The 20,977-nt window shown below is 48.4% G+C and overlaps 1 protein-coding gene across 1 annotated transcript in view; it reads left to right on the top strand.

Moving 5' to 3' along the window:
• The first annotated feature begins 3,215 nt into the window (after positions 1-3,215).
• npr1a (natriuretic peptide receptor 1a) overlaps positions 3,216-20,977 on the top strand; it is a 47,329-nt gene continuing 29,567 nt past the window's right edge. The window contains exons 1-3 of the mRNA XM_062446037.1: positions 3,216-3,677; positions 4,999-5,763; positions 17,117-17,304. Coding sequence (XP_062302021.1) covers positions 5,046-5,763; positions 17,117-17,304 — 906 coding nt within the window. The 5' untranslated portion in view covers positions 3,216-3,677; positions 4,999-5,045. The remainder of the gene's footprint in view (positions 3,678-4,998; positions 5,764-17,116; positions 17,305-20,977) is intronic.

Genomic DNA, 20,977 nt, shown 5'->3' with positions numbered 1-20,977 from the left:
TAGGCCTCCACACACACATAAACAATGTGTAGGTATATCTCCGGGGGCTGTGGGGGTGAGGGTTAACTGCTGGTGATATTATTCACTCAGTGTCAGAGAATCTGGCAGGAGAGAGGGGAGGGACGAGAGAAGCACGGACAAAGAGAGAGAGGCAGGTGGAGGGAGGGAGAGAGGGAGGGAGGATGAGAGCGCGGGGTGTGGAAAGAGAGAGAAATAGTTAGAGAGAAGTCTGGAGGCAGAGAGGGATGGAGGATGAGAGAACCGATGAGAGAAGGATGCGCTGGCGGTTTACACACACACACACACACACACGTATACTGTTGACACACACACTCGCACACATGCACACTGTTCACACATATTCACACATACTGTACACATCCACATACTGTACACACACATCGTATACACCCACATGCACACACATGTTGGCACATACAAGGCATCATTAATGAGGTGGCAGCTACATGCTGAAAGATGCTGGACACAGTTCACAGATTCTTCTACTGAGAGATTACTGGCTTTGGCACAGCTCTCCACACTCACTCACACACACCAGTTAACACACACACACACCAGCTAAAACACACACACACACCATCTAACACACACACCAGCTAACACACACACCATCTAACACACACACACACACACCAGCTAACACACACCAGCTAACACACACCAGCTAACACACAGAATCTAGCACCCCCTCCCCCCCTCCACACACACACCCACACTCACAGTACTGGTGGTATGATATCAGTCAGTGAGGCCATTAGGAGAGGAACAGCCTGTACAGACAGGCAGACAGGCAGACCGACAGACGATGTGTATTTGCTGGTGTGTGTGTGTTAGCTGGTGTGTGTGTGTTGTATGTGTATCAGAGGAAAAAGCTACCAGTAGCTCCAGTACAACAGTATGCCTTACGTCGCTATTACTGTAAGTGTGTGTGTATGTGAATGTCTGTGTTCATGTGGGTGAGTGTGTGTGTAAGAGTGTGTGACTGTAGACATGTGTGAGGGTAGGTGTGTGTGGGTGTGTGTGTGTACGTGTGTGTGTTGCTTTGCGTGTGTGGCTGTGTGGGCAGGGCAGACTAGCTCAGTGATAACATTCAGGAAGAGGCCGGGAGAGAGGGAGTGCAGAAGTACTGTACTTCCTGTTTTGGAAAGCCTATCCTGTGTGTGTTTGATGTGTAGCTGCAGCGGGATGTTAGGTGTGTAGGTGTGTGTAAGAGTGTGTGTGCGCGTGTGTTTATGGTTTGTGTGTATGTGTGCACATGAGTGTCTTTGTGCGTATGTGTGTGGGTGTATGTGTGTGTGAGAGAGAGAGAGAGTGTGTGTGTGAGAGAATGTGTGTGTGTGTTGGGTCGGAGTTTAAGGAAGAGCATGCGGTGGCGGGGGACAAAGTGACCTCACCCCCCCGCCCCACAGGACGTAAAAACAAGAGCTCTCCTACAGACACACACACACACACGCTGGTTGTTGTGCCGTGTGTCCGGGAAGCCCGCACTTGTGTTTTCCTTCTATTGATCTGGAAGATGTTTATCCTGGAGAGCTGAGAGGGAGGGGTGAGAATGGGGGATGGAAGAGAGGGGGAGAAAGAGAGAGAGAAAGAGAGAGAAAGAGAGAGACAAGGAGGGGGGGGCTTGTGAGACTGGACGAGGAGGAAGAGAAGGAGGGAGAAGGAAAAGAGAGAAAGAGAGAGAGAGAGGGAGAGAGAGAAAGAGAGAGAGGGGAAGGGACAAACTGCCAATATAAGCCTTAATGGACTTATAACATAAATAGCAGACTCTAATTGTCAGGAAGGGAGAAAAAACCCTGTAGGATGAAGAGAATGAGGATCATGGGACTCAACGCCAGGGGGTAACTGCTCTCTCTCTCCCTCTCTCTCTCTCTCTCTCTCTCTCTCTCTCTCTCTCTCTCTCTCTCTCTCTCTCTCGCTCTCTCTTTCTCTCTCTCTCTCTCTCTCTCTCTCTCTCTCTCTCTCTCTCTCTCTCTCTCTCTCTCTCTCTCTCTCTCTCTCTCAACATCCGCTCTCTACCTGAATCATTACTTGATCAATCACTCGATTGATCTGGTCTGGAGCAGGTCAATAAATGGCCTTCTGACCAGTGTATACAGTATGTGTGTGTATGTTTGAGTGTGTGCGTTTTGTGTGTGTGTGTTTGTGTTTAAATGTGCGTGTGAACCTATGTGACTGTGTGTGCGTGACTGTGTGTGTTTGTGTGTGAGGGTTGGCAGAGAATCCCCAAACCCAGATTAACAATACACAACCGGCATCTGTTACTAAGACTACATGGAGAGAGGAGGAGAAGGGGGCGGAGGGGCGAGGAAAGGGAAGAGGGGCGAGGAAAGGTGACGAGGGGTGAGGAGTTGTCAGGAAGAGGAAGAGGGGGGAGGAGAGGTGGGTAGGGGGGAGGAGAGCGGAGTAGAGGTGAGTATGGGGGAGGAGGTAGACACAGGAAGTTTGTACCTCTTTACTGTGCTGAGAGAAGAACCTGAACACACCACCGTCTAGATTCTAGTCTAGAATCTAGTGACGTCACCTATCTCGTCACCTAGATTCTAGTCTAGAATCTAGTCTAGAATCTAGGCTCTAGAACATCACACACATGCAAACTCTCTAACGCACACACTTGAACACATACAGTACACACACGCTCTCTCTTTGACACACACACATAAACACATACACACATGCTCTTTAATACAGACAGGAACACACACACACAAGGGCACACTCTCTGTAACACACATACATAAACACATACACACTCTCTGTAACACACTCCGATCTGTTCTGGGGCACATCTCCTCTTTTCATGAGTATACATCTTCTGGTAACTGTATACCCCCTAGCTCTGAACACACACGCACACACACACACGCACCCCTAGCTCTGCACACACACACACACACCCCTAGCTCTACTCTGACCACATGCACATTATTAACTGCTCCAAACTCACACATATATTTACACGCAAATTTGTTTGGGGGGGACATTTTATAATGAATTCATATTTCATACATGCTTGGATACCGATATCACGCATGCACACAAAGACTCCCACACACAGACACACACGCACACACACACACACACACACAGACGACACACGCACGCACACACACACACAGACACACGCACACATAGCTGAGTGAGCAGAGGTTGCCCTTGTGCCAGCGGATCACCAACGCTTATTCGTCAGATTGAAAAGAAGTGTCTTACAGGAAGGCTGGAGAGAGAGAGAGAGAGAGAGAGAGAGAGAGAGAGAGAGAGAGAGAGAGAGAGAGAGAGAGAGTGTGAAAGAGAGAGAGAGAGAGAGAGAGAGAGAGAGAGGGAGGGAGATTGAAAAGAAAGAAGAGAGGGAGCTGAGAAGACTGGACACGGATCAAGAAGGACAGAGGAGACACAGAAAAGATTGAAAGGAGGTTGAATGACAACGTGCGTGGAGGGTCCACGTTGGTACGCCAGGAATGACGGTTTTACTGGAATATATCCTAACCTCCCTGCTGTTCCCAGCTGATATCAACTTCCACGGCATGACGTCGGCTCGACATTTACTCTAGAGCGCGCGGGGCATCCATGGAATCAACACGAGACTTTAAACAACACTTAAAATCGGGCGTCTGTAGTCTGGTTATTATACATTACACTATTCCATCGACAAGAAGGTAAGTTGATATAATAACAAGTGAATTTGTTAGTGTTATTTTCATTCACGTCGTTGACATTGCATTTAAGTAGCGTAACGTGTTAGGAACCACGGGAATAAAGACATTTAGTGTAGGCTACTTTCAAGGCCAGTTTTTCCCTTTCAACGAACTGCGACAAAGACAACATGTTATTTTCCTGTCGAAATATTAATAAGTGTTGTTGGGCATCTAGCGCTCTAGTGAGAGGCGAGCGCAGCGGGTGGCTCGACATATCCACTGCGCGCCGCGGAACGTAGACTGTCAGCTTGTCACCAAGATCGTTAGTCTCCGAATATCTGGGGAACTTAATGTTCTTACTCAAAATGGCGAGGCTCAATTTTAGGAAATTAAGTAATTTATGAACATAAGAAACTACTTAGCTTGAGAAATGTATATTTGTTTACGTTGACGAAAGTGAAAGAGGTGAGTTAGGGCTCGCCTGTTGATACGCTGTAATTGACAACTAGTTGAGTCCAAGTTTCCCAGATCGGTTTACTGACTACATTACCTGCTGTTCAGGGAACATTATTGTTGTTGCTCAGTTATGTAACCTCGCAGCAAAGTTATAAACCTAAGGGAGGCTGTGTTTAGAAGCTACGCCCCCTGCACCCCCTCACACTCCCTCATTTTCAACGAGTATGGAAATAAATGTCAAACTACAGTATATCATCATGACCTTTTAAATGAGCCTGGGATTCTGTCTATCTCTTTATCACACTCCTGTTGGTCCTCTGCAAGAGATTCCGGCAATGTCACCAAAATGCCATTTCCTCGAGGAAGAATGTCGGAGTATGCTTTGCGGTTGTTGTGATTTACCTCCAGCATACCGCTCCCCAGGGGGATTGGTTAAATTGTCTTAAACAAACACACCCTCGTGAATGATTAGACAACTTTACCTGGGTTTTTATTACCTTCATAAATTAACCCAATCGAAAGCGGGTGAGGTGTGTGTTTGTGTGTGTGTGTGGATGGGTGGATGTTAGGAGTGTGTGTGTCTGAGGTATTTCAGTATGTGTGTGTGTGCGTCTGTCTGTTTGACGCTAACTGCTCTAAAGTGCTAACCACCATGCAATGCTGACCTTAGATTAAAAATGAGTCATGTAGAAAATAAATTCTGTAAAAACATCTTAGGAGACTTACCCTCCCATAATGCTCTCTCTCTCTCTCTCTCTGCCCTCCCCTACATGTCTATATACTGATCTCTCTCTATCCCTCTCTCTCTCTCTCTCTCTCTCTCTCTCTCTCTCTCTCTCTCTATCTCTCTCTCTCTCTCTCTCTCTTTCTCTCCCTGCCCCCCCAGCCCTTCCTCTATCTGAGAGACCTTCCTCCTCAACTTCCTGCTAGGCCATGCTGCAGCAGGCCACACCCTGGTGGGAGGGAGCTCTGGGGATCTCCCTGCTCCTATTGGCCCTCCCTCCATCCAGGTCCGAGCCCGTCCAATCACAGCTCCAAAACGTGACACTGGCCGTCATCCTGCCACGCAGCAACACCGACTACCCCTGGGCGTGGCCTCGCGTCGGCCCCGCCCTCACCCGTGCGCTGGAGCGCATCAACGCTGACCCCGCCCTCCTGCCCGGGCGCCGCCTCCAGCTGGTCTACGACAGCAGCGAAGACAAAGACGGCTTCTGCTCCGACTACGTGGCGCCGCTGGTGGCGGTCGACCTCAAGTTCTCCCACGACCCCTGGGTCTTCATCGGGCCCGGGTGCGACTACTCGTCCTCCCCCGTGGCGCGTTTCACCTCGCACTGGGAGGTTCCCATGGTGACCGCCGGCGCCCCTGCCATCGGCTTCAGCCTGTACCCGTCCATCACCAACACGGGCCCCACCCACAAGAAGCTGGGGGAGTTTGTGGTGCGGCTCCACCGGTACTTTGGCTGGCACCGTCACGCCATGCTAATGTTCTGCGACAACAAGGAAGACGACCGGCCGTGCTACTTCACGGTGGAGGGGCCGTACGAGGAGCTGCGCCAGGCCAACGTCACCACAAAAGACTTGGTGTTCAACGAACACCCCGACAAGGTCAAGTACCAGGAGCTGGTCCATGACATCAGCCAGCAAGCCAGAGGTGGGTCTGGAGGGTGTGTGTGTGTGTGGGGGGGGGGGGGGGGTGAGAGTGTGTGGGAGGGGTAGAGATGGGGGTTAGAGTGTGTGTGTGTGGGAGGGGTAGAGATGGGGTGAGAGTGTGTGTGTGTGTGGGGGGGGGAAGGGGGTGAGAGTGTGGGGGGGGGGGGCGAAGGGTGAGGGAAAGTATGTGTGTGTGTGGGGGGGGGGGGGGCTGTTCGTGGGGCTGTTCAAGAGAGCATCTAATAGGTCTAAATTATGTTTCAATCCATTTCCTTCTGGTTGGTGAAAATTCAGTCAGGTCTCGAGCAGGGCCAGGAGTCGCTGTACCGTGTGCTCAGTAAAACTGTGGGAAAACATACGGATGTTCGCCTTTCCACATCGGAGGAGAGACGCCAGCACTGTTGGCAGTTGCCATGTTTTCATTTCATAATTTCAGGATGCTGTGAATGGAGTTCAGGAGTTGATCTCTTACAGTGATGTGTTTATCTCTACGCTCCTCCCAGCTCTCGCTTTTTATTTCTTTCTCTTCTTTCTCTTAATCTCTCTAACTTTCCTTCTCCCTCTAGACAGATGAAGAGTCAAGATTCAGTTTAGTGGGATCTAGTGATCTAGTCAGGTAGGAATCTAGTTAGCTAATTAATGGATAGTCAACATCCCTCTCTCCTCATGATCCAGTGTGATGTATAGGGATCCAAAGTGATCTACATTTGACATGTTATCAATTTACTTCTTTTAGTCAAAGTGATGTACAAAAAAATGCACGTTGAATAAAGAGTGATCAAGAGTGATCCAGGGTGATTCAGAGTGAGCCACACTGTTTGATGTAGAGTCACACAGAGGTATCCGGAGTAATAAAGAGTGATCCAGGGTGATTCAGAGTGAGCCACTGTAGAGTCACACAGAATTATCCGGAGAGATCTACAGGGATCCAGAATGACCCAGGGTGCTCTTCATTTGACACTTTGACATTTGATTCAGTTAGAGGATGCTATTATCCAGCTTTTACAAACAGTGCATATGGACAGTGCTAGATTCAGGGTGATTTATGAGTAATCTAGATTGATCTAGGCTGATTACTCTAATCTCAGCTGAAAGGACACCAAAACATCAATATGGAGAACAGCTGAAAAGACGCTGAATCTTCTATTCACGAATAGTCAAGAATTGCACTAGGAACACAGAGAATGATTTCCTGACTGATATGTCACCAAATCACAATTCTAGGCTCCACCATGGACTGTTATGTGTCAGTACTAGTTGAGCATAGCCAGGCAGGGCCTCTGAGGCAGGAACGGAGGGAGGGAGATGAAAAGTGAGAGAGAGAGAGAGAGAGAGAGAGAGAGAGAGAGAGGGGGAGAGGGATGGAGGGAGGGAGACAGCGAGGGAAGGAGGGAGGGAGGGGGATCTGAGGTCTGTTAGCATGGCACTAACAGAAAGCTCTCTCTCTTTCCCTTTCTTTTTCTTGTTTTCTCTCCTCTTTTGGGAATTGGGGAAAACTAAGTGGAAATGCCAATTCCATTTAGTGAAATAATTACATAGTAATGAAAGTTGTCTTGTTTTATGAGAGAGTTAGATAGAGATAAATAGATTGTGAGAGAAGGAGAGAGAGGAGAGAGAGAGAGAGAGAGAGAGAGAGGGGGGGGGGGGAGGATAAGAGAGGGAATGGAAGAGAGAGACAGAATATCGAGAAAGAATAATGAGAAGAAGACTTAGAGAGGGAGAATGAGAAAGGGAGAGGTAGTGAGAGAGAGAGAATAAGAGAGATGTAAGAGAGAGGGGTCAAATGCCACTCCAGGAAGAGAAAGGGAGATAGAATTGAGACAGACGAAGGAAGGAAGGTAAGTGACTCGGAACTAATGTAGACACTCATTGAGAAGGTCGTTGCCTATAATATTCTTTTTGAATGTCTGGACTGAATAGGTTCATACACAAGTGCACAGATAAACACACACAAACACACACACACACACACACACTCACACACACACACTCACACACACACACACACACACACACACAAAGACACAATCCTTGGGCCAGCACCCCAAACCAGAGTTAAAGAAGTAGAGAAGTCCAGGCCTGAACACTGCAGTGCCTCTTGGAATACAGATAACCTGATTATGCTCTGACTGCTCACGGCTCTTTTCTCGCAATCTGTAACTAATTAAGTGTGTCTGGCACTAGCCAGCTTTAAACACGCAGGCAATGCCCTGGGAGGCGTGGGGGAGAAGACACGCTAGCAAACTGAGCCTCCATCAGGAGCCAGGATCCAGATCAGAAGTGCTCAGCTAAAGACAAGGACGGGCAAGACTCAGTTCAGCCTGCGGGATTGTGTGATTCTGATTCAGAGGATTCCAGATCTGTACGGGTTATGAATCGTACCGACAGTATATCACATTTTAGTTCAGATTATTGTGGTTCTGAGTCAGATGATTCAGATCTGTTTTTTCGTGTAGAATCAAACAAACAGTATATTAGACTCAGATTCAGATGAATCTAATTAATATGGTTCTGAATCAAATTAATATGGTTCTGAATCAAATGGTTCTGAATCAAATGGTTCCGAATCAAAGTGATAAGATTCAGAATCGCACTCAAAGGATTCCGATCCAAATGTGTGTGGTTCAGATAGGCAGCCCAGTGTGGGAATTTGTTCCCATGTCCAAGACTCCGAGATGGGCTGAGATGCCTGCTCAGCCCTGGGGCTGGCTGGTTCTCTCCCAGCAGGACAGCAGGGCTTGATTCGTCTCCCGTAACGGAGCGCTGGTGTGTTGAGCACAGCTTCTCGGAGGTGGTGTGGGTGGCTCTCACAATTTCCCATGCGTCTCTCCTCCTCCCCTCCTCCTCCTCTCCTCCTCCCCTCCTCTTTTCCACTCCTCCAGTTCTTACATCACTGGGACAACATTCCTAATTAAAGGACGAGAAAAAAGTCCAGTGTTCCATCGTCATTGTGAAACTCTCTCTCTCTCTCTCTCTCTCTCTCTCCCTCCCTCTCTCCATCCGTCTCTTTTTCTCCCTCCCCATCCCCCCCCCCCTCCACCCCCAAGCTTTATAAGGGAACGGAGGTCCTCTGGCCTGGACTGCCAGTGAGGTATTTCCTGCCGTGGATCATTTGTGGTGGCGGTCGTTGTTCTTCTTGGCGAAAGGTTTGCCGGTCTGTCTCCGTAGCGACCCACCCGTGAGTGACCGCCACCGTTATTGACGATGTCACTGAGCTGTTTGTCACCCGCCAACACGCCTCTGGGGAGCCAATATCCTGGTTCCTGACTGGACACAGCTGGAGACGGGGAGAAGGGGGGGAGGAGGAAAGGAGGGGAGGCCTAGAGGGAAGAATGAAGTGAGGGGGGATGGAGTAAAACAGAGGGAAATGAGAGGGGTACGGGGTAAGGTGGGGAGTGAGGGAGAGAGATACAAATGCAAAGTGAGAGACGAACGGATGGACGGAGAATGACAAAGCGAGCGGGAGAGATAGAAGGAGTATCAGAGAGAGAGAGAGAGAGAGAGAGAGAGAGAGAGAGAGAGAGAGAGAGAGAGAGAATAAAGGAGCGACAGAGAAAAAGGAAAGGAAAGAAGAGCGAGAGGGAGCGAGAAAGAGAAAGAGAGGGCCTGCCGCTCAGTCTTATCTCATCTTGATCTAATGACATGACTTACTCTCCCCTTCAACTCTCACTTCCTGTCTGTCAACACTGCTGTCAAAAGGACCACAACTTTATTAACACCAGCTGGACCACCGTAGTCTTCTCCTAGTACTCCTAGACTGGTGGGAGATGGTCAAACCCAACAACTGAAGCAATAGCAAACATTTATTTCATTTGTTGTACAAATGTCAGTGTCTGTGTTGCTGTTTTGTTTGTGTGTGTGTGTGTGTGGGGGGGGGGGGGGTTGCTGGGTTTATGTGTGTGTGTTTGTGTGGTAGGACCCCTCACCCTACCAGCACCCGCCCACCCAAATCCCCCCCCCCCCTACCAGACCTGTAGCACTGGTCCAGGTTCCAGGGTGGGGGGTCAGGTGGGGCTGAGAGAGGGTTGTTGCGCTGACGTCATGTGAACCCAGTTATCTGCAGGCAGCCCTCTCCACTGCAGAACCAAAGGGCCTATTAACTTCCATTAGAGGCCTCGTAGTGCCTGGTTTTCTGGTAGGAGGAGGGGGGAGGTGGGATAGGAGGCGGCAGGGGGGGGGGGGGGGGGCAGTGAGAGGGAGGGAGAGGGGGTGACCGAGGGATGAGGTGAGAGGCAGAGAGAGAGCGGGGGAGAGAGCGGGTGAGAGAGAGCGGGGGAGACAGAGCGCGCAAGGACAGGGAGAGAGTGAGAGGCAGCATCGTGGATTCGCTCTGGTGAGCGAAGGAGGGGCGGAGGGGAGGATGGAGGGAGAAAAGGGAGCTGGAACGCTGGTCGGCCATTATCAGGTTATTCCTAGTAATTGCTTCTCGCACCTTTTCCATCCAAGCCAAGGGACAGTATTAGTGATCTGTCAAAGAAAGCAAGAGAAAGATGTACCTGTGTGTGTGTGTGAGCTCTTGCATCTATTTATGTGTGTGCACGAATGTCTATGCTCATGGATCTCTCTGTGTCTGTGTGTGTGTGTGTGTGTGTGGGTGGGTGCGTGCGTGTGTGTGTGCTACGCCCGTGCATCTGTGTGTATGGGTGTGTGCATGTGTCTGACGGCTTATCACCCACAGCTAGAAGGCCCACTCACACAGTCTGTGTGTTCAAACCTTCTGACCTCGAAGAAAGGAAATATTCTAAGAATCTCTCTGATGTTTTTCCAGAAAAGATGGATTTGTGTCCGTTTAACATTCAGCCGAGTGGCGTTCCACACAAGTGTCCCAAAATGCCGACCCCGTAGGCTCAGGCCTTACGACACCGTGGTTCGATTCCAGCCCGGGCCACTCTCCTGCCTTTCCTGTCTCTCTCAAACAGAATTGCCTTAAAAATATGTCTTTAAAAAATGCATTGAATAGGTCACAAGAAACAAATGATTCACCTCAGGAACTTGTCACATTCCTCAGAGCACAACATGGGGGGGAGAGAGAGAAAGAGGGAGAGAGAGAGGGGGGGGGGGAGAGAGAGAGAGAGAGAGAGAGAGAGAGAGAGAGAGAGAGAGAGAGAGAGAGAGGGAGGGAGAGAGAGAGAGAAAACAGGAGACGAAAACAGATCAAAAGACAAGGTGAACAGAATTGGCGTGGTTGAAAACAAGACAGGCAATCATTTAAAAAGCCAGACTAATGATGTCTTTCATGCTGTAACTCTACTGAAGTCAGGGACATCAGGCAACACCGCCTGGAGACAGATGAAGAACCTGAACACGTCCATTTACCAGAGAGAGAGGGGGAAGGAAGAGGGGGAGGGAGGGTAAAAGGGGAAGAGGGAGGGTGAGAGTAAAAGCAGGGAGGAAGAGAGAGAGGAAGTGTGAGGGGGGAGATAGAGGGATGGGGGTGAGGGGAAGGGAAGGGAGGAGGGAGAAAAGGAAGGACGGAGGGAGAGAGGGAGAGTGATTGCTCTCTCACACTCACTCAGTCACTCTCTGAGTCACAAAAATTCAATTCAAGCATTATTGACATGAACCAATCTTGTAAATATTGCCAGAGTAACTCAAGCACAACAACATAAACAGAGTTTGAAAAAGAGAGAGCTGCAAGCGTAAAGCAAACACAACCATGCAAGCCACATTATACTATACAACCCATGGATCTGATGATAGATAGATAGATAGATAGATAGATAGATAGATAGACAGACAGACAGACCGGCAGACAGATTTCATGTAGGGTGGTGTCTCTCTTCATGCACAAGTGTAGTCCTGGTGTCTGAGGGTGTCCTGGTCTCTCTGTCTCTCTCTCTCCCCAGCTCTCCCACCCCACCTCCATGTCTCTCTCTCTTTCTTTCTCTATCTCTGGTAGGAGAGAAGTTTGACTGAGAGGGTCTTTCTGAGCTGTGGAGATAGTTTCCATGGAGATGGGAGGCATCAGTGTGTGTTGTGTTGTGTGTGTGTGTGTGTGCGTGTGTGTGTGTGTGGTGGGAGGGGGGGGGGGGGTTGTAGAGGTTGTGGGGTGGTTGTAGGGTGGAGGGGGTGTCACATAAACTGTGATTCTACAGCACGATGATCTCATGATAGATAGATGGTTAAATACATCTACAACACATTCTCCATCAATAGAATATCTCTAACATAAACTTGGTGCCACAGGTCAGCTCACCCACCAGTGTTACCACACACCCACACCTCCACCCTTAGGAACACCTCCACCCTCACCCACACCTCCACCCTTAGCAACACCTCCACCCTCACCCACACCTCCACCCTTAGCAACACCTCCACCCTCACCCACACCTCCACCCTTAGCAACACCTCCACCCTCACCAACATCTCCACCCTTACCAACACCTCCACCCTTAGCAACACCTCCACCTTACCAACACCTCTACCCTTAGCAACACCTCCACCTTACCAACACCTCCACCTTACCAACACCTCTACCCTTAGCAACACCTCCACCTCAGCAAGCAAGACCTCCATCCTCACTAACACCTCTACCCTTAGCAACACCTCCACCTTACCAACACCTCCACCTTACCAACACCTCTACCCTTAGCAACACCTCCACCTCAGCAAGCAAAACCTCCATCCTCACTAACACCTCTACCCTTAGCAACACCTCCACCTCAGCAAGCAAGACTTCCATCCTCACTAACACCTCTACCCTTAGCAACACCTCCACCTTACCAACACCTCCACCTTACCAACACCTCCACCTTACCAACACCTCTACCCTTAGCAACACCTCCACCTCAGCAAGCAAAACCTCCATCCTCACTAACACCTCTACCCTTAGCAACACCTCCAACTCAGCAAGCAAGACCTCCATCCTCACTAACACCTCTACCTTAAGCAACACCTCCACCTCAGCAAGCAAGACTTCCATCCTCACTAACACCTCTACCTTAAGCAACACCTCCACCTTACCAACACCTCTACCTTAAGCAACACCTCCACCTTACCAACACCTCTACCCTTAGCAACACCTCCACCTTACCAACACCTCTACCCTTAGCAACACCTCTACCTTACCAACACCTCTACCCTTAGCAACACCTCCACCTCAGCAAACAAGACCTCCATCCTCACCAACACCTCCACCCTTAGCAACACCTCCTCCCTCAACACCACCTCCACCCTCACTAACCCCTTCACCCTCAACAACACCTCCTTACCAACACCTCCACCCTTAGCAACACCTCCACTCTTAGCAACACCTCTACCCTTAGCAACCATGGTGCCAGGAAAGGAGAGCGAACAGAGTGAACCGTTAGAGCACAAACACTGCAGAGGCACAGAGGGAGAGGATCCGGCCGCGTGTGTGTGTGTGTGTGTGTGTGTGTGTGTGTGTGTGTGTGTGTGAGAGAGAGGGAGTGAGTGGTTGTGGTTTTGGTTGTGGTTATGGTTTTGATTGTGGTTTTGGTTGTGGTTATGTTTATGGTTGTGGTCATGTTTATGTTTATTGTGGCTATGGTTGTTGTTGTTGTGATTTGGTCATGATTCTTGCGGTCGTCCTTCATCATGGTTTCATTGACCAAAAGGTCTTCCTCTGTAATCAAGTGTTGCAGTTGTTCCAGAAAATGACGGCACCAATCTGGCAACCGTGCTTCTCCCTCTCATCCCCTATTAATCCTGCCCACTCAGACAGCTTCTAATCAGGGGAGATGACACTGAGGACGGGGTGGGGTGGGGGGTGGTAGAAAGGATTGGGACAGGAGAGAGGAAGGAGTAGCAAGGGAGGGGGAGGTGTAGAGAGGGGTTGGGAGGAGGTGGGGAGGAGATGGGGTAGAGAGGGAGGGGGGCAGGGGTAGAGAGGGAGGGAGGGGACAGGAGAGAGGTTGAGCAGGGTAAAGAGAGAGATGTCAGGTGTGGAGAGAAGAGAGAGGGAGAAGGAAGGAAGGAAGGAAGGAAGGAAGGAAGGAAGGAAGGAAAAGAAGTGGATTATTGAGGTGACATGAAATGGAGTTATCATTAGATAAAAGGAGGTGTAGGGTGTTTGAGTGTGTGTGTGTGGGGGTGACAGGGAGTGTATAGACAAGAGTGGGAGAGAGTGGATAGACAGTATGTCAATGCAAGAGAGGCAGTGTGTGTGTGTGTGTGTAGAAAGAGTTTGTGTGAGAAAGGTATAATTTTGATAAAAGAGGGAATGTGTATGAGTGTGTGAGCTTACATGTGTGTGTGCATGCGTGTGTGCATGTGTGTGTGTGTTTGAGGGCATGTGTGTGTGTGAGGGCATGTGTGTGTGTGTGTGCTTGCGGATGTGTGTGTTACTTCCAGTAATGTCCCATCTCTTTGCGTGATTTACCTTGTCTGTTTTGCAACCAGGGTTCCACCATCAATCTCTGCCCAGCTATGTGTGTGTGTGTGTGTGTGTGTAAATGTGCACGTGTGCACGTGTCTGTGTGAGTGTATGTGTGTGCATGTGGGGGGAGAGGGGGGAAAGAGAGGGAAGGGGGAGATAAAGGGAGGGGGAGAAGGACAGATATAGGGATGGGGATTTGAAATGATTTCGCAGGGTCACGTAGCCTACCTTTTTTGAATGTTTTCATCATTTCTAACGTCACAACTAGAATTCACAACACATGGAAAGCTTATTTTATATTTAATTGAAAGGTTTTTCATTAAAAAAACTTTTTGGAAATTACTGTAAACTACGCTCATAAGTATTCGAAAAAAGTATTTGAATACTAACTTACTTTAGGATATCCGGATATTCGATTAACCACGCCCATCGCTAGACAGAAAGAGGGGGAAAGAAGGAGAACGATAGAGAGGGAGGGAAAGAGGTATAGAAAGAGAGGGAGTGCTGTGAGCATGTCTGTTGTGTGTGTTCCATATCCCACCTGCTGTATGGAAGTGTCATTGTTAATGCAATAGAGCACTGAAGGATGTGTGTGTGAGAGAGGGTGAGAGGGAAAATAATGCACAACAGGAGAGACAGAAACAGAAAAAACAAGACTACGAGAGAGTAGAAGAAAGGAAGAGAGAGAGAGAGAGAGAGAGGAAGGAGAGAGAAAGAAAAGGGAGAGAGAGAGAGAAAGAAAAATCCAGTGCGAGAGATCTGTCTTTGAGCATTGGGTGATATTCTCATCTAACCATGTGTGACGTGTAATGTGTGTGTGATATAAGTTGCGTGTGAGGTGTGTGTGTGTGTGTGTAGGTGTGTGTATGACGTGTGTGTGGACAGTGGGAAATCGACTAATGGAAAGCAGAATCTCTCCCAGCTGCTGTCTGTTCGCTAGCATAATGCTGACGTGATTACACTGCTAGCATAATGCTATCTATAGTCTATTTGCGTAGCACAGTTTAACATAATCCATGACCAAAGCACTTTACACAGTAAAAGAAAAGAGTGCATTTACAAAAAACACAAACAGTGCCAAAATCACAGCTAGCTAACATAATACTATCCTTCTTACACAGATAGCATAATGCAATTCTTATTAAACAATTAGCATTATGCTAACGTTATTACACTGCTAGCGTAAAGCCATCCTTGTTACACTGCTAGTCACATAGTGACTGCTACCATGCACGGCCACCACAGCTAACGTTAACCATCCACATACAAAATAAGGTCTTCTGTTCTGGCCTTCTGTTCTGGTGATGACGGTGATGATGATGGTGGTGATGGTGGTGATAATGATGGTAATCAGGGTGGTGATGATGATGATGATGATGGGGATGATGATGATGATGATGATGATGATGATGATGATGATGATGGGGATGATGATGATGGTGATGATGATGATGATGATGATGATGATGATGATGATGATGATGGTGAGGATGATGCTGGTCATGATGGTGGTGTTGATGGTGGTAATGATGATGGTAAGGATGATGGTGGTAATGATGATGATGTTGATGGTGGTGCCTACATCGCATAATGTTTACATGGCAGTGTGAGTGGCAGGCATGGTGTGACCACACATAAAAGCACACGTATCCCATAGCAACTGATTCCAGGAACATGTTTTTCATCTGAATTACAGTAAAGGAAGAGTATATATAAATGTATTCAATTATTGATTTGATATGGACTACAGGTGCCCAGGACCAGTCAGAACCAGTCTTGCTTCTAGAAAGTACAGCAGAAAATCAAGGATCAGAAGTGCACAGTTGTGTTTGTGTAAGTTTGTGTCGTTTTGGACAGAGTCAAGGAAGGGTTACTAATTACTAACAACCACATCTCAGCTACCAGACCAAGACTTCACTGTGCTATGTAATAGCACAGTGAAGCTAAAACATATCATAGGTGCAACGTCCGATCATTTGGTGGGTGCTGTCTGTACTGAGACAGTCCCATGTGGATCTGTGCTCAGAGTGAGGGGAAGAGAGAGAGCATCTCATCTTCTAATCCACACTGTACCATGTTCTCTCTCGCTCTCTCTCTCGCTCTCTCTCTCCCCCTCTCTCCTATGCAACCTCAGGACCAGCCAGCCCTAATTACCATGACGATTACCATCACTCCCTTCATCTCGCAGTGATCTAATTCGCGAGAGGAGCGAGCACGGCGATAATCACCATGACGATAGGGCCTGATTGTGAGGTCATTGGCGAGGCACGGTTGGCCTTTTGGGGTGTGGGGGGGCGGGGGGGTTGACCTCTCGTTACCATGGCTACATAAACAGATGGGCGGAGGCTTACGAGGGTGTGGGACATTGTGGTGGCTTTTTCAGTCTAGCCCCCTTTGAAAAATGGAAAACAAAGTCACCCTTTCCACCCCTCCGTTATGTTCCAACCTCTTCTACTGTATATCTAAACACGTATCTATATAATTATTTCCCTCACCCAAACCACCTTACCGTTCACTAAACTAGGGTGGCATCCTGAATCGAATACTTTTACTTTGTACTTTTGCCAGGTACTGCAGCTGCCCTTACTAAGTACTGTTGCAAGCGGTATACATACGATCAGGACAGACTACATACGATCAGGACAGACTACTTCGTCATGTAACTGTAACACATGTAACTGTAACACATGTAACTGTGCATTGAACTGGTCCAGACAGGAGCTTATCTTTTGTACCGTGGTCTCCATGGTTGGCGCCTCTTCCTCTGCACAAAGGGTTGTGGGTTAGAACAGCCAGAAAAGCATGCTGTTTCGCAAACTGCAAAATCCTTCCTGATGTAGTAGGACATCCTGGCATTTTTGCCATACTGTATTAGAAAGACTATGTACTGGGACATACTAAGTAGAATGGTGGTATATGTTTACTGGGAAATACTAGATCGGATGGTAGTATAGAGATGCCCATAGGAGCGAGTCATGTGACTGATGCACTTTCTCTCCCTCTGGGTCTTCTTCAGTGGTGTACCTGTGCTGCTCCAAGGACACGTTCCGCAGGCTGATGGTGCAGTTCTGGAGGGAGGGTCTTCCAGCGGAGGACTACGTGTTCTTCTTCATGGACCTGTTTGGACGCAGCCTGGACGAGCAGCCGGCCAGACCCTGGTACCGTGGCGACGATGACGACCAGGCAGCCAGAGAGGCCTTTAGGGTGAGGAGGGGGGGGGGGGGGGGGCGGGGGTAGTGCGAGAGAAGGAGATGGGAGAGAAGGGGGAAGGAGAGAGAGAAGGAGGTTGGATGGGAGAGGGAAGGTGATATGAGGGGAGAGGAGAGGGAAGGCGAGAGGGAAGGTGATACAAAGGGAGAGGGAAGGAGAGAGAGAAGAAGATTAGAGGGGAGGGGGAAGGGTGAGAATTGGACGGGGAAAGAGGCGGGAGACAGTGGTGGGGTTACATGAGTAAGTGATGAGAGTGAGGGAAGAAATGAAAAGAAAGAAGAGGAGGAGAGGAGGAGGAGGTAGTGTGTAATAACTGAAGGGGTACACTGTTGAAGGTGGAATGAGGAAGTGAGCATTGAATTGTTGACACGTTGAAGCACACAAAGGAGAAAGGTGTTTCTGGAGAATGAGCACAGGTTGTGTGTGTGTCTAGGAGTGTGTGGTTGAACTGTGCTGTAGATGCTGTGATGTGATTTGATGTATAAGCAGGTGTGAGGAAGGAGCAGGCAGACAAGTGTGTGTGTGTGTGTGTGTGTGTGTGTGTGTGTGTGTGTGTGTGTGTGTGTGTGTGTGTGTGTGTGGAGGCAGGTGCAAGGAAGGGGCCAACTAACTGGAGGTTAAATGGCTTCCAGCTTCCTTGGTATCAGGGGAAAAAACAGAGGTGTGTGTGGGTGATGTGTGTGCATGTGTGTGTGTGTCTAGAAGCACAGAGGTGTGTGGGTGAGAAGTGAATCTTAGGAGTTTGATGAAGTCAGTGTGATGATCAGGTAATCAGGCCAGAGCAGCAGCACCTGTCCAGTCTGCCTGCTAATGATCCATTATCTTCTGCTCTCCGTCACACACAAATACAAGCAGACCTAGACGCACGCACGCACGCATACACTCACACACACCCGCATGCACACATACACACACTCACACACACAGTCACACAAACTCAACACAATCTTTTTTCCAGTGTGGCTCTGGGATATTCCTTACATTAGCCTGGTCACTGACCCCACTCCCACACTCCCACACACAAGCACACACACACACACAGTCACAGGCCCACCACCCATGTTGTTGTACATGAGCTGTATCAGCACATTCCTGAAACACAGGCATGTTTTCACTGAGCCCCTCTCTCTGTCTGGAGATCCATGCTGCACTACGTAACCCTCTGCTCACACACTGACCCATGCCACAGTATGTAACCCTAAACCCACTTCTCAGACACACACCATACATCCATGCTGCGGGATGTAACCCTTAAGCCACTTCTCACACACAATGGATTCGAAAGAGATGGAGGATTCTAGAACAGAGGGTGATAGATGTAAGGTTCTGGAACTCTGTGTCATGTTTTGCCTCCCTGGTCCCTGTCCTCATTCTTCTCTGATGCCTAGGAGTCACACACACACATACACACACACACACTCTCACACATTCACACACTAACACACACACTCACTCACTGTGATTGGCTGAGATTGGATTTCTGTCTCTAACCACCAGGCTGATTTACGTAAATGTTTTTGTGGCCTGCATGTGTCTGTGTGCACATGTGTGTGTGTGTGTGTGTGTGTGTGTGCGTGTGTGTGTGTGTGTGTGCATGTCTGTGTGTCCTGGGCCACACTGGTTGACCAGGGAATCTAAGCAACAGACTTGGAAATTGAAAACATGATTGTTTTGTCAGTTTCTATATAGAGTTTCTTCTATACATCTAACACAGTCACTTCTGCAGACTAGGGAGCAGTGTGTGTGTGTGTGTGTTTTACTTCTAATGGTTAACCTCAACAGATTCAAAGAGACTGAGTGACTGGTGTTTGCTTGTCTGTAAGTGTGTGCTTTCATCCTTCCATGTGTGTTGTCCATCTGTGTATGTGAGAGTGTGTGTGTATTTGTGTGGTTGTGTTTGTGTCCTAGTGTCTGTGTGTGTGTGTGTGTGTGTGTGTGTGTGTGTGTGTGTGTGTGTGTGTGTGTGTGTGTGTGTGTGTGTGTGTGTGTGTGTGTGTGTGTGTGTAGCTGCATTTCCACCACAAGAACTTTACCCTGGAACTAGGATCGTTCCCTGGAACTCGCTGCATTTCAATCAGGAGAGACCTGGATGAGTAAACTGATATTTATTTTACAAAGATGCTGGAATTAACAACAGGTGTTTGGCACTTAGACCCCGATGGGGAATTCAATGATCAATGGGCTTCAGCCCTGCAACCGAAGAAGAATCCCCCATGGAGTCCAGGCACTGGTGGCGGCAGCCGACAACCCAGCCAGACAGAGCGGCCAGGTGGCGACGGGGAGGTGGAGGGTCGCTCACAGGGGTAGCATGGACAAACTAAACAGGGAGAGAAACACATTTAAAGGCACAGCATCAGTATAGGCTAGCGAAGGAGGCATGGCACTGTACTAATTGATAGAGAGCGCGGCTAATCGAGCATAGAACCCCGATGACAGCCCCGGCATAGAGGTAGAGGGAAAGGAGAGTGCGTGCGTATAGCGGGGGGAGTGTGTAGTGAGACATAACGTGTGCAGAGTTCGGTTTTGCCTGACTGAACTTGCACTAAGCTTCATTTTCACCACAGGAACCACGTTCTAAATTGAATTCCGGGGAGCAAAAATCAGGAACCATTAAGACCCTGCTCTGGGGATGGTTCTTGCTATAATACTGGAACTTTGGGGTGGGGCTTGCAGTGCTGAACATTTCTTTGCAGCATTCAAGTTTTTCAACCGATTTTGCAACCACCATTTAAAAGTTGTGTGGCCACGAGAACATACAATAGCTGGACCGACAACAAAGTCCAAGGGTATGTCCCAAAACCCATACTAGTATACTATCATACTATTTATTGTGCCAGAACAGGATTTTGTATGTCCCAATACATAGCATGTCAAATGCAGTATGCCAAAATACCAGGATGTCCTATTGCATCTGGTTGCATTTTGCAGGATGCAAGCCAGCGTGCTTCTCTGGCTTTTCTGAGCCACAATCCTCTGCACAATGGAAGGTGCCCTCTGACAGTATTTGTGTTAAACTGACATACTTCTCTGGTCAGCTCTGCGATTTTTTGAATCTCCAAGGTAAAAAATGTAGCACCAATCATTTTTTTTTACAACTTTCAAATGTTGTGCCCTGAGCTGGGACGGATGTATGACCAAGAGGGTCAAGTTGAAGCCGCAACGTTGTGACATAGTAGTTTGTCCCAGTTGTATGCAGACTGGATGCAGCAGTACTTTGTAAGAGCTGCTGCAGGCCTGCTAAAAGTAAAAAGAAAAATGATGTGATTTGGGACGCAGGGCCTTATTTATGCTGAGCACGAAATCCAGAGGCAATTAGAATGGCGACCGCAGTGATAAAGTGTATTCTAAAATCTCTGGCATGTTAGAGTTTGGAAAAATGTCTCACCGCCGCAAAATATTTATATATTTCCGTACGCTATATATATATATGCAGAATATATCTGCATTCTGCATCTGCTAATTTGCCAATTTTTCTGGGGAAAGTTTTTTGTGGTGGAAACACTGCTAACAACCGGCTGAATAACCTTCTAAACCCCTTGAAAAGGAGTACTGGGGAGAACAAGTTAGGTGCTTGTTGTGGAAATGAGGCTTATGTGTGTGTCAGAGAGAGGTGGGTGTCTATGTAAGAGGGCATGGAATGTGTCAGTGCATGCAAGGGCTATTTTGC

The sequence above is a fragment of the Osmerus eperlanus genome, chromosome 20 (genome assembly GCF_963692335.1).
Source record: "Osmerus eperlanus chromosome 20, fOsmEpe2.1, whole genome shotgun sequence".
NCBI lineage: Eukaryota > Metazoa > Chordata > Actinopteri > Osmeriformes > Osmeridae > Osmerus > Osmerus eperlanus.
The sequence above is the reverse complement of the archived record's forward strand: the minus strand, read 5'-3'. Positions and strand labels throughout refer to the sequence as shown.